Genomic DNA, 12239 nt, shown 5'->3' with positions numbered 1-12239 from the left:
TTCTATTCTTAAATTGAATGTAATGTAGATGTTAATTATTTAATCTCCAAACTGTGGAGCTTTTCTCTAGTCCCATATTTATTTTCATGTTTAGCATGATCCAATATTTCCATTGTTCTAATGTGGCAGTTGATGACTTTGGCTACATCCGTTTTAAACATGAAGAAATAGTCTAATCTTGAGTATTTCTTATGTGCTGTAGAGTAGTATGTAAAGTAATTTTCTTTGGGGTGTAAAGTTCTCCAAACATCTATCAGACACACCTCTACGTCTGCCCTTATTAGTATCACTGCAGCCTTCTCTGCCTTGTGTTTATGTTGCGTTGACAATCTAACGTAAAATTCATGATAAGGTTGAGGTCTCCTCCCATTACTGTCGGCCCTTTTGCCTCCGTGATAAGTAGTTTTAGCATTTTGGATATCAATTCGGGTCCTTGTTCAGGTGAGTTATATACAGTGGTCTTTTGATACTTAGGTATATTTTTTGCAATACATTTACTTTTGATACTTAGGTATATTTAAAACCAAATACTTTTAGGTTCTGGTACTTCCTGGATAAAGCTCCACGGTGATCTGCTACTAGTACTTCCTGTATATAGCTCCACATTGATCTGGTACTGGTACTCCCTGTATATAGCTCCACAATGATCTGGTACTGGTACTCCCTGTATATAGTTCCACAGTCATCTGATACTTCCTGTATATAGCTCCACATTGATCTGGTACTGGTACTCCCTGTATATAGCTCCACATTGATCTGGTACTGGTACTCCCTGTATATAGCTCCACATTGATCTGGTACTGGTACTTCGTGTATATAGCTCCACAGTGATCTGGTACTTCCTTATATAGCTCCACATTGATCTGGTACTGGTACTTCGTGTATATAGCTCCACAGTGATCTGGTACTTCCTGTATATAGTTCCACATTGATCTGGTACTTCCTGTATACAGCTCCACATTGATCTGGTACTGGTACTTCCTATATATAGCTCCACAGTGATCTGGTACTTCCTGTATATAGCTCCACATTGATCTGGTACTGGTACTTCCTATATATAGCTCCACAGTGATCTGGTACGTCCTGTATATAGCTCCACATTGATCTGGTACTTCCTGTATATAGCTCCACATTGATCTGGTACTTCCTGTATATAGCTCCACATTGATCTGGTACTTCCTGTATATAGCTCCACATTGATCTGGTACTACCTATACATAGCTCCACATTGATCTGGTACTTCCTGTATATAGCTCCACATTGATCTGGTACTACCTATACATAGCTCCACATTGATCTGGTACTTCCTGTATATAGCTCCACATTGATCTGGTACTTCCTGTATATAGCTCCACATTGATCTGGTACTTCCTGTATATAGCTCCACAGTGATCTGGTACTTCCTGTATATAGCTCCACATTGATCTGGTACTTCCTGTATATAGCTCCACATTGATCTGGTACTTCCTGTATATAGCTCCACATTGATCTGGTACTTCCTGTATATAGCTCCAATCTTGTGTATTTTATTCCACTTCTATTACTATTTATTTATTTACTTTATGTTGGGAAAGGCTTGTAAGCAAGCATTTCACGGTAAAGTCCACAACCATTGTATTTAATTGTGTGTGTGTGTGTGTGTGTGTGTGTGTGTGTGTGTGTGTGTGTGTGTGTGTGTGTGTGTGTGTGTGTGTGTGTGTGTGTGTGTGTGTGTGTGTGTGTGTGTGTGATGTGGCTAGACTGTTGTCTCAGAGTCAGTGTGATGGGCCTAGACTGTTGTCTGAGAGTCAGTGTGATGGGGCTAGTCTGTTGTCTGAGAGTCAGTGTGATGGGCCTAGTCTGTTGTCTGAGAGTCAGTGTGATGGGGCTAGACTGTTGTCTCAGAGTCAGTGTGATGGGGCTAGTCTGTTGTCTCAGAGTCAGTGTGATGGGGCTAGACTGTTGTCTGTGAGTCAGTGTGATGGGGCTAGACTGTTGTCTCAGAGTCAGTGTGATGGGGCTAGACTGTTGTCTGAGAGTCAGTGTGATGGGGCTAGTCTGTTGTCTGAGAGTCAGTGTGATGGGGCTAGTCTGTTGTCTGAGAGTCAGTGGGATGGGGCTAGTCTGTTGTCTGAGAGTCAGTGTGATGGGGCTAGACTGTTGTCTGAGAGTCAGTGTGATGGGGCTAGTCTGTTGTCTGAGAGTCAGTGTGATGGGGCTAGTCTGTTGTCTGAGAGTCAGTGTGATGGGGCTAGACTGTTGTCTGTGAGTCAGTGTGATGGGGCTAGTCTGTTGTCTGAGAGTCGTCAGTGTGATGTGGCTAGACTGTTGTCTCAGAGTCAGTGTGATGGGGCTAGACTGTTGTCTGAGAGTCAGTGTGATGGGGCTAGTCTGTTGTCTGAGAGTCAGTGTGATGGGGCTAGACTGTTGTCTGAGAGTCAGTGTGATGGGGCTAGTCTGTTGTCTGAGAGTCAGTGGGATGGGGCTAGTCTGTTGTCTGAGAGTCAGTGTGATGGGGCTAGACTGTTGTCTGAGAGTCAGTGTGATGGGGCTAGTCTGTTGTCTGAGAGTCAGTGTGATGGGGCTAGTCTGTTGTCTGAGAGTCAGTGTGATGGGGCTAGACTGTTGTCTGTGAGTCAGTGTGATGGGGCTAGTCTGTTGTCTGAGAGTCGTCAGTGTGATGTGGCTAGACTGTTGTCTCAGAGTCAGTGTGATGGGCCTAGACTGTTGTCTCAGAGTCAGTGTGATGGGGCTAGTCTGTTGTCTGAGAGTCAGTGTGATGGGCCTAGTCTGTTGTCTGAGAGTCAGTGTGATGGGGCTAGACTGTTGTCTGTGAGTCAGTGTGATGGGGCTAGTCTGTTGTCTGAGAGTCAGTGTGATGGGGCTAGTCTGTTGTCTGAGAGTCAGTGTGATGGGGCTAGTCTGTTGTCTGAGAGTCAGTGTGTGTTGGGGCTAGTCTGTTGTCTGAGAGTCAGTGTGATGGGGCTAGACTGTTGTCTGTGAGTCAGTGTGATGGGGCTAGTCTGTTGTCTGAGAGTCAGTGTGATGGGGCTAGTCTGTTGTCTGAGAGTCAGTGTGATGGGGCTAGTCTGTTGTCTGAGAGTCAGTGCGATGGGGCTAGTCTGTTGTCTCAGAGTCAGTGTGATGGGGCTAGACTGTTGTCTGAGAGTCAGTGTGATGGGGCTAGTCTGTTGTCTGAGAGTCAGTGTGATGGGGCTAGACTGTTGTCTGTGAGTCAGTGTGATGGGGCTAGTCTGTTGTCTGAGAGTCAGTGTGATGGGGCTAGTCTGTTGTCTGAGAGTCAGTGTGATGGGGCTAGTCTGTTGTCTGAGAGTCAGTGTGATGGGGCTAGTCTGTTGTCTCAGAGTCAGTGTGATGGGGCTAGTCTGTTGTCTGAGAGTCAGTGTCATGGGGCTAGTCTGTTGTCTGAGAGTCAGTGTGATGGGGCTAGACTGTTGTCTCAGAGTCAGTGTGATGGGGCTAGTCTGTTGTCTGAGAGTCAGTGTGATGGGGCTAGACTGTTGTCTGAGACTCAGTGTGATGTGGCTAGTCTGTTGTCTGAGAGTCAGTGTGATTGGTCAGGATCTGGTTCAGCACTGTGGCTGGTGGGGCCAGATCCTCTCAGAGGGTAGTAGACAGCCACACCAGTTAGTTTGCATTTTTATCTATTCTAACGGTTATTTACGGAGACCGCAGTCATTTCTCTGACCAATTATCGTCATCCAAAATTCCATGACCGTCACAGCCCTACTCTTAAACTCTGTCTCTCTGTCTCTCTCTCTCTCTCTTTCTCTCACTTTCTTTGTAACACACTCTCTTTTCCCCTTTCCTGTCTCTCACGATCTATCACACTCCTCTTCCTCCCTCTTTCTCTCAAACACACACACAAGCCTCTCTCTCTCTCTCTCCCTCCCTCCCTTTCTCTCACCTCTCTTCTCTCCAAAGTACAAGGTCTGCTGGGCCGTGTTGGACCACTGCAAGGAGGAGTTGTCACTCGCTGCCACACGGCAGGTCAGGGTTACCGTGCCGCCCACAGACACCGTCTCGTCCTGGGTCACCGGCTGCAAGGGGTCATCGTCTAGGCAACACAGAGAAGAGAGGGAAACAAAGAGGTCAGATTGAGGTGGTCATTTCAGTTACTGTCAGAGCCCTGGACAGGTAGGTTGTATCCCAAATGGCTCTGGAAAGGTAGGGTGTATTGTTGGCTCTGGTTTAAGGTAGTGCACTAAATAGGGAATAAGGTGACATTTTGGAGACACAACCATAGAGAGGGAAAACAGATAGGATGATAAATGGCGCAGCAGTAGCCATGGGGCTTTCTATGTAAGACTGATGAGTCTATAACCAGCCACACATCTTGCGAGGTACATTCACTGGCTGCCTCCCAAATGGAACCCCTTGTCCCTATATAGTGCCCTGCTTTGACCAGGGCCGATAGGATGTACGTTGTGCATTATGTAGAGAATAGGGTGCCATTTGGGACATAGACACTGAAGGAGAGGCGTGATGAGAAGTATGGGAGCAACGTTCACTTGGGATGGGGACGGTTGGCATGAACCCACCCACACACTTTGTGAAATTGCATTTTTTCATCCCCCCCTCCCCAGTTTTATCATTGTACTGAGATACAAAACGTGGCACCGGTGTGCTTTAGGATTATGCAGACGCCTCAGAGCGGTCGGGTAGGCTGTTTTCTGGTTTCAGGCTGGTGGATTTATGACCTCACAAGGACAGACAGTGTGAAGGCAAAGCTTCCGAAAGGCTGGCATATAGGACCAACACGAGAGAGATGAACAGAGGCAGCTGCTGTCTGTGTTGCGCTTTTTTTCTGAGCTGTAAAAGCAAGCAAAGCAGAAACTGGCTACTCTTAAGATGACTGATCTAGCTGGCAAGGTAACAGCTGTTTGACAGATTTTGTTTTATTTATTCCTAGTGCTAAGCTAGTAGTGTAACTGACATGTTACGTTGGCTAACGTTTCATCCCATCTCCACTGAAGTGAATGAACTACTAGCAGCTAGCTAGCTAGTAGCTACCACAGCCAGTTCAGCTCTAGCTAGTCTCTAGCTAGCTATCTGTCAGGTCGCAGTATCTAACAGCTGTTGTGTGTATGGAAATGTTTTGTAGCCTTTGTTTTGTCCCGTTTCAACGGAAGTAAATTTGATGATGTACCATTGTACCATTAGCTAAAGCTAGCCAAAAGTTGGCTAACGTTAGCAATTATTTTTGCCTCAATCACACTACACCTGAATCAAACAATGAAACCAGAGGCCAAACCATTAAATATATGTTTTTCGGCGCAATGTGAGTTTTTATTAGTCAGTATAGCAATGTACCGTTATTAAATAATCAGTTTCCCAAGCTATTTCCCTTCATTTCAAAGATTGAAACTATTTTAAGGCAGTCTGACAAATCTCTAAATTTGATTTACAAACCATATCAAGGGTTGATAGAGGCTTTTCCCAATGACATAAAATATGTCAAACAAAAATGTTAGGAAGACCTGGGAGACGCTATTGATGAAGATACAGTTGAAGTCGGAAGTTTACATACACTTAGGTTGGAGTCATTAAAACTAGTTTTTCAACCACTCCACAAATTTCTTGCAAACTATAGATTTTGCAAGTCAGTTAGGACATCTACTTTGTGCATGACACAAGTGATTTTTTCCAACAATTGTTTACAGATAGATTATTTCACTTATAATTCACTGTATCACAATTCCAGTGAGTCAGAAGTTTACATACACTAAGTTGACTGGGCCTTTAAACAGCTTGGAAAATTCCAGAAAATGATGTCATGGCTTTAGAAGCTTCTGATAGGCTAATTGACATCATTTGAGTCAATTGGAGGTTTACCTGTAGATGTATTTCAAGGCCTACCTTCAAACTCAATACCTCTTTGCTTGACATCATGGGAGAATCAAAAGAAATGACCAAGACCTCAGAAAAAAAATTGTAAGTCTGGTTCATCCTTGGGAGCAATTTCCAAATGCCTGAAGGTACCACGTTCATCTGTACAAACAATAGTACGCAAGTATAAACACCATGGGACCACGCAGCCGTCATACCGCTCAGGAAGGAGACGCGTTCTGTCTCCTAGAGATGAACGTACTTTGGTGCGAAAAGTGCAAATCAATCCCAGAACAACAGCAAAGGACCTTGTGAAGATGCTGGAGGACACAGGTATAAAAGTATCTATATCCACAGTAAAACGAGTCCTATATCGACATAACCTGAAAGGCCACTCAGCAAGGAAGAAGCCACTGCTCCAAAACCGCCATAAAAAAGCCAGACTACGGTTTGCAACTGCACATGGGGACAAAGATCATAGTTTTTGGAGAAATGTCCTCTGGTCTGATGAAACAAAAATAGAACTGTTTGGCCATAATGACCATTGTTATGTTTGGAGGAAAAGGGGGAGGCTTGCAAGCCGAAGAACACCATACCAACCTTGAAGCACGGGGGTGGCAGCATCATGTTGTGGGGGTGCTTTGCGGCAGGAGGGACTGGTGCACTTCACAAAATAGATGGCATCATGAGGGAGGAAAATGATGTGCATATATTGAAGCAACATCTCAAGACATCAGTCGGGAAGTTAAAGCTTGGTCGCATATGGGTCTTCCAAATGGACAATGACCCCAAGCATACTTCCAAAGTTGTGGCAAAATGGCTTAAGGACAACAAAGTCAAGGTACTGGAGTGGCCATCACAAAGCCCTGACCTCAATCCTATTGAAAATGTGTGGGAAGAACTGAAAAAGCGTGTGCGAGCAAGGAGGCCTACAAACCTGACTCAGTTACACCAGCTCTGTCAGGAGGAATGGGCCAACATTCACCCAACGTATTCTGAGAAACTTGTGGAAGGCTACCTGAAACGTTTGACCCAAGTTAAACAATTTTAAGGCAATGCTACCAAATACTAATTGAGTGTATGTAAACTTCTGACCCACTGGGAATGTGATGAAAGAAATAAAAGCTGAAATAAATCATTCTTTCTACTATTATACTGACATTTCACATTCTTAAAATAAAGTGATCCTAACTGACCTAAGACAGGGAATTTTTACTAGGATTAAAAGTCTGGAATTGTGAAAAACTGAGTTTAAATGTTTTTGGCTAAGGTGTATGTAAACTTCCGACTCCAACTGTATGTTAGAATGCCCAGTCATGTTCATATAATCTTACATAAATTATTGCCGTTTAAGACCATCCATAGAAGTACTATATGCCAGTGAAACTGAATATCATGCACTCAGAAATGTAATTATTCTGCTGGAGGTGTAAAACACAAAAGGGGACATATTTGCATATGTTATGGTCTTGTGAAGACTAGCTGAATTCTGGCAGAGTATCTTCTTTTATCTCAGCAACAGATTCTCCCTTCTACCTGTTTTTGTTTGCTTGAAAATGTTGATACCGGACACTGTTATCAGAAGAAACTGTGCAACCTAGTATTTATAGAGGGCTAAGAAATGAATTACCATTAATATGAAGGGTCATTATCCTCCTACAATGGACGGCAGAAATGTCAAGTTATGCATCACTAGATTTGATTTATTACCAGATTAAGGGTACACTGGGAAACTTTCATAAGGTCTTGATGCCTTATATGGAATTCTAAACGACAAAAGGAGTCTGTATTTAAAACATGTCCACATCAGAGGAGATATCTATTTAGGCAATCTCTAGCTGCTGGGCTGCTCAGTCCGATCCCAGGGGTGCTGCCGCACTGTGGGTTGTCACTCTGGCCTTGGCCTAACATACCTGAAACCAATAATGAATGTTTCACTAAGATCCTGAAGCAAAGTGGGGTGTGTTGGGTTGGGGCGCTGCAGGGTCATGGGCCCCTAAGGGCAGGATGGGGTGTGCAAGTAAAAATAGCTCTACTGTACTATTAGGCCTACGATATGAACTACAGTGGCAAGGAGAAGTATGTGACCCCTTTGGAATTACCTGGACTTCTGCATAAAGTGGTCATAAAATTTGATCTGATCTTCATCTAAGTCACAACAATAGACAAACACAGTCTGCTTAAACTAATAACACACAAACAATAATACATTGTTATGTCTTTATTGAACACACCGTGTAAACATTCACAGAGCAGGGTGGGGAAAGTATGTGAACCCTTGGATTTAATAACTGGTTGACCCTCTTTTGACAGCAATAACCTCAACCAAATGTTTTCTGTAGTTGCGGATCAGACCTGCATTCAGGAGGAATTTTGGACCATTCCTCTTTACAAAACTGTTTTAGTTCAGCAATATTCTTGGGATGTCTGGTGTGAACCGCTTTCTTGAGGTCATGCCACAGCATCTCCATCGGGTTGAGGTCAGGACTCTGACTGGGCTACTCCAGAAGGTGTATTTTCTTCTGTTGAAGCCATTCTGTTGTTGATTTACTTCTGTGTTTTGGGTCGTTGTCCTGTTGCATTACCCAACTTCTGTTGAGCTTCAATTGGCGGACTGATAGACTTACACTCTCCTGCAAAATGTGTTGATAAACTTGGGAATTCATTTTTCCGTCGATGATAGCAAGCTGTCCAGGCCCTGAGGCTGCAAAGCAGCCACAAACCATGATGCTCCTTCCACCATACTTTACAGTTGGGATGAGGTTTTGATGATGGTGTGCTGTGTCTTTCTTCTCCACACATAGTGTGCGTGCGTGCGTGCGTGCGTGCGTGCGTGCGTGCGTGCGTGCGTGCGTGCGTGCGTGCCTTCCAAACAACTCCACTGTAGTTTAATCTGTCCACAGAATAGTTTTCCAGAAGCGCTGTGGAACATCCAGATGCTCTTTTGCGAACTTCAGACGTGCAGCAATGTTTTTTTGGACAGCAGTGGCTTCTTCTGTGGTGTTCTCCCATGAACACCATTCTTGCTTAGTGTTTTACGTATCGTAGACTCGTCAACAGAGATGTTAGCATGTTCCAGAGGTTTCTGTAAGTCTTTAGCTGACACTCTAAGATTCTTCTTAACCTCATTGAGCATTCTGTGCTGTGCTCTTGCAGGCATCTTTGCAGGACGGCCACTCGTAGGGAGAGTAGCAACAGTACTGAACTTTCTCCATTTATCTACAGTTTGTTTTACCGTGGACTGATGAACATCAAGGCTTTTAGAGATACTTTTGTAACCCTTTCCAGCTTTATGCAAATCAACAATTCTTAATCTTGGGTCTTCTGAGATCTCTTTTGTTCGAGGCATGGTTCACATCAGGCAATGCTTCTTGTGAATAGCAAACTCAATTTTTGTGAATGTTTTATACAGGGCAGGGCAGCTCTAACCAACATCTCCAATCTCGTCTCAATGATTGTACTCCAGGTTAGCTGACTCCTGACTCCAATCAGCTTTTGGAGAAGTCATTAGCCTAGGGGTTCACATATATTTTCCAACCTACTGTAACGGTTGTCGTTGGTGGAAGGAGAAGAGGACCAAAGTGCAGTGTGGTACGTATTCATAATAATTTAATAAAGAATGAATACCGACAAAAACAACAAACCGACAAACGAACAGTTCTGTACGGTGCAAACAAAAACACTAAACAGAAAATAACTACCCACAACCCATAGTGGGAAAACAGGCTACCTAAGTATGATTCTCAATCAGAGACAACGTTCGACACCTGCCTCTGATTGAGAACCATACTAGGCCAAACACATAGAAATATAACGAATAGAACAAAACATAGAAAAACAACATAGAATGCCCACCCCAACTCACGCCCTGACCAACTAAAATAAAGACATAAAAAAGGAACTAAGGTCAGAACGTGACACCTACCCTGTGAATGTTTAAATTATGTATTCAATATAGACAATAAAAATACAATAATTTGTGTGTTATTAGTTTAAGCAGACTGTGTTTGTCTGTTGTTGTGACTTAGATGAAGATCAGATCAAATTGTATGACCAATTTATGCAGAAATCCAAATAATTCCAAAGGGTTCACATACTTTTTCTTGCCACTATATATAGAATGTACTGTTTCTGTGTGTTAATGTGTAGGTGTGTTTTTATTAAGCTTTTGGTTTCCAAGCCAATCCCTTGAGACATAAAACAAAGATGGGAAGGAAGATGTTGGGGAGAGAATTGAGTTATTGACTAGACTGGTGGGGGTCGAGGAGAGAGTTGAGTTATTGACTAGACTGGTGGGGGTCGGGGAGAGAGTTGAGTTATTGACTAGACTGGTGGGGGTCGGGGAGAGAGTTGAGTTATTGACTAGACTGGTGGGGGTCGAGGAGAGAGTTGAGTTATTGACTAGACTGGTGGGGGTCGAGGAGAGAGTTGAGTTATTGACTAAATGGTGGGGGTCAGGGAAAGAGCTGAGTTATTGACTAGACTGGTGGGGGTCAGGGAGAGAGTTGAGTTATTGATTAGACTGGTGGGGGTCGGGGAGAGAGTTGAGTTATTGACTAGACTGGTGGGGGTCGGGGAGAGAGTTGAGTTATTGACTAGACTGGTGGGGGTCGGGGAGAGAGTTGAGTTATTGACTAGACTGGTGGGGGTCGAGGAGAGAGTTGAGTTATTGACTAGACTGGTGGGGGTCGGGGAGAGAGTTGAGTTATTGACTAGACTGGTGGGGGTCGGGGAGAGAGTTGAGTTATTGACTAGACTGGTGGGGGTCGAGGAGAGAGTTGAGTTATTGACTAGACTGGTGGGGGTCGAGGAGAGAGTTGAGTTATTGACTAAATGGTGGGGGTCAGGGAGAGAGTTGAGTTATTGACTAGACTGGTGGGGGTCAGGGAGAGAGTTGAGTTATTGACTAGACTGGTGGGGGTCGGGGAGAGAGTTGAGTTATTGACTAGACTGGTGGGGGTCAGGGAGAGAGCTGAGTTATTGACTAAATGGTGGGGATCAGGGAGAGAGTTGAGTTATTGACTAGACTGGTGGGGGTCAGGGAGAGAGTTGAGTTATTGACTAGACTGGTGGGGGTCGGGGAGAGAGTTGAGTTGAGTTATTGACTAGACTGGTGGGGGTCGAGGAGAGAGTTGAGTTGAATTATTGACTAGACTGGTGGGGGTCGGGGAGAGAGTTGAGTTATTGACTAGACTGGTGGGGTTCGGGGAGAGAGTAAAGTTATTGACTAGACTGGTGGGGGTCGGGCAGAGAGTTGAGTTATTGACTAAATGGTGGGGGTCGGGCAGAGAGTTGAGTTATTGACTAGACTGGTGGGGGTCGGGGAGAGAGTTCAGTTATTGACTATACTGGTGGGGGTCGGGGAGAGAGTTGAGTTGAGTTATTGACTAGACTGGTGGGGGTCGAGGAGAGAGTTGAGTTGAATTATTGACTAGACTGGTGGGGGTCGGGGAGAGAGTTGATTTATTGACTAGAAGTACTTTTTGTTGTTCTAAATACCAGGGGAATACTTAAGTAAAAAATAGTTGAAAGTACTACTTCAGCAGTGGTGGAAAAAGTACTCAATTGTCATACTTGAGTAAAGACAACCTCATAGAAAATGTAAAAAGTCACCCAGTAAAATTTTACTTGAGGAAAAGTCAAAAGTATTTGGCTTAAAATATACTTAAGTATCAAAAGTAAGAAGTATAAATCATTTCAAATTCCTTATATTAAGCAAACCAGATGGCACCATTTTATTTTTCATGTACAGATAGCCAGGGGCACACTCCAACATTCAGACATACAGTACAAGTCAAAAGTTTTGACACATCTACTCATTCAAGGGTTTATCTTTATGTTTACTATTTTCTACATTGTAGAATAATAGTGAAGACATCAAAACTATGAAGTAACACATATGGAATCATGTAGTATCCAAAAAAAGTGTTAAACAAATCAAAATGTATTTTAGATTTGAGATTCTTTGAAGTAGCCACCCTTTCCATTGATGATAGCTTTGCACACACTTGGCATTCTCTCAACCAGCTTCATGAGGTAGTCACCTGGAATGGATTTCAGTTAACAGGTGTGCCTTGTTAAAAGTAAATTTGTGGAATTTCTTTCCTTCTTAATGCGTTTGAGCCAATCAGTTGTGTTGTGACAAGTTAGGAGTGACATACAGAAGATAGCCCTATTTGGTAAAAGACCAAGTCCATATTATGACAAGAACAGCTGAAATAAGCAAAGAGAAATTACAGTCCATCATTACTTTAAGACATGAAGGTCAGTCAATCTGGAAAATTTCAAAAACTTTGTGCAGTCGCAAAAACCATCAAGCGCTATGATGAAACTGGCTCTCATGAGGACCACCACAGGAAAGGAAGACCCAGAGTTATGTGGTGGAATATTCTAATCACGTCAGAGAGACT

General features: G+C 43.6%; 1 protein-coding gene across 1 annotated transcript in view; it reads right to left on the bottom strand.

Annotated features, from left to right (window-relative positions):
- The window catches only part of LOC120046028 (cell adhesion molecule 3-like), a 77776-nt gene that overhangs the window by 31283 nt on the left and 34254 nt on the right, over nucleotides 1-12239 (bottom strand). Inside the window, exon 2 of the mRNA XM_038990940.1 lies at nucleotides 3908-4057. Within this exon, the coding sequence (XP_038846868.1) occupies nucleotides 3908-4057 (150 nt within the window). The remainder of the gene's footprint in view (nucleotides 1-3907; nucleotides 4058-12239) is intronic.

This window comes from Salvelinus namaycush, chromosome 4, assembly GCF_016432855.1.
Source record: "Salvelinus namaycush isolate Seneca chromosome 4, SaNama_1.0, whole genome shotgun sequence".
NCBI lineage: Eukaryota > Metazoa > Chordata > Actinopteri > Salmoniformes > Salmonidae > Salvelinus > Salvelinus namaycush.
The sequence above is the reverse complement of the archived record's forward strand: the minus strand, read 5'-3'. Positions and strand labels throughout refer to the sequence as shown.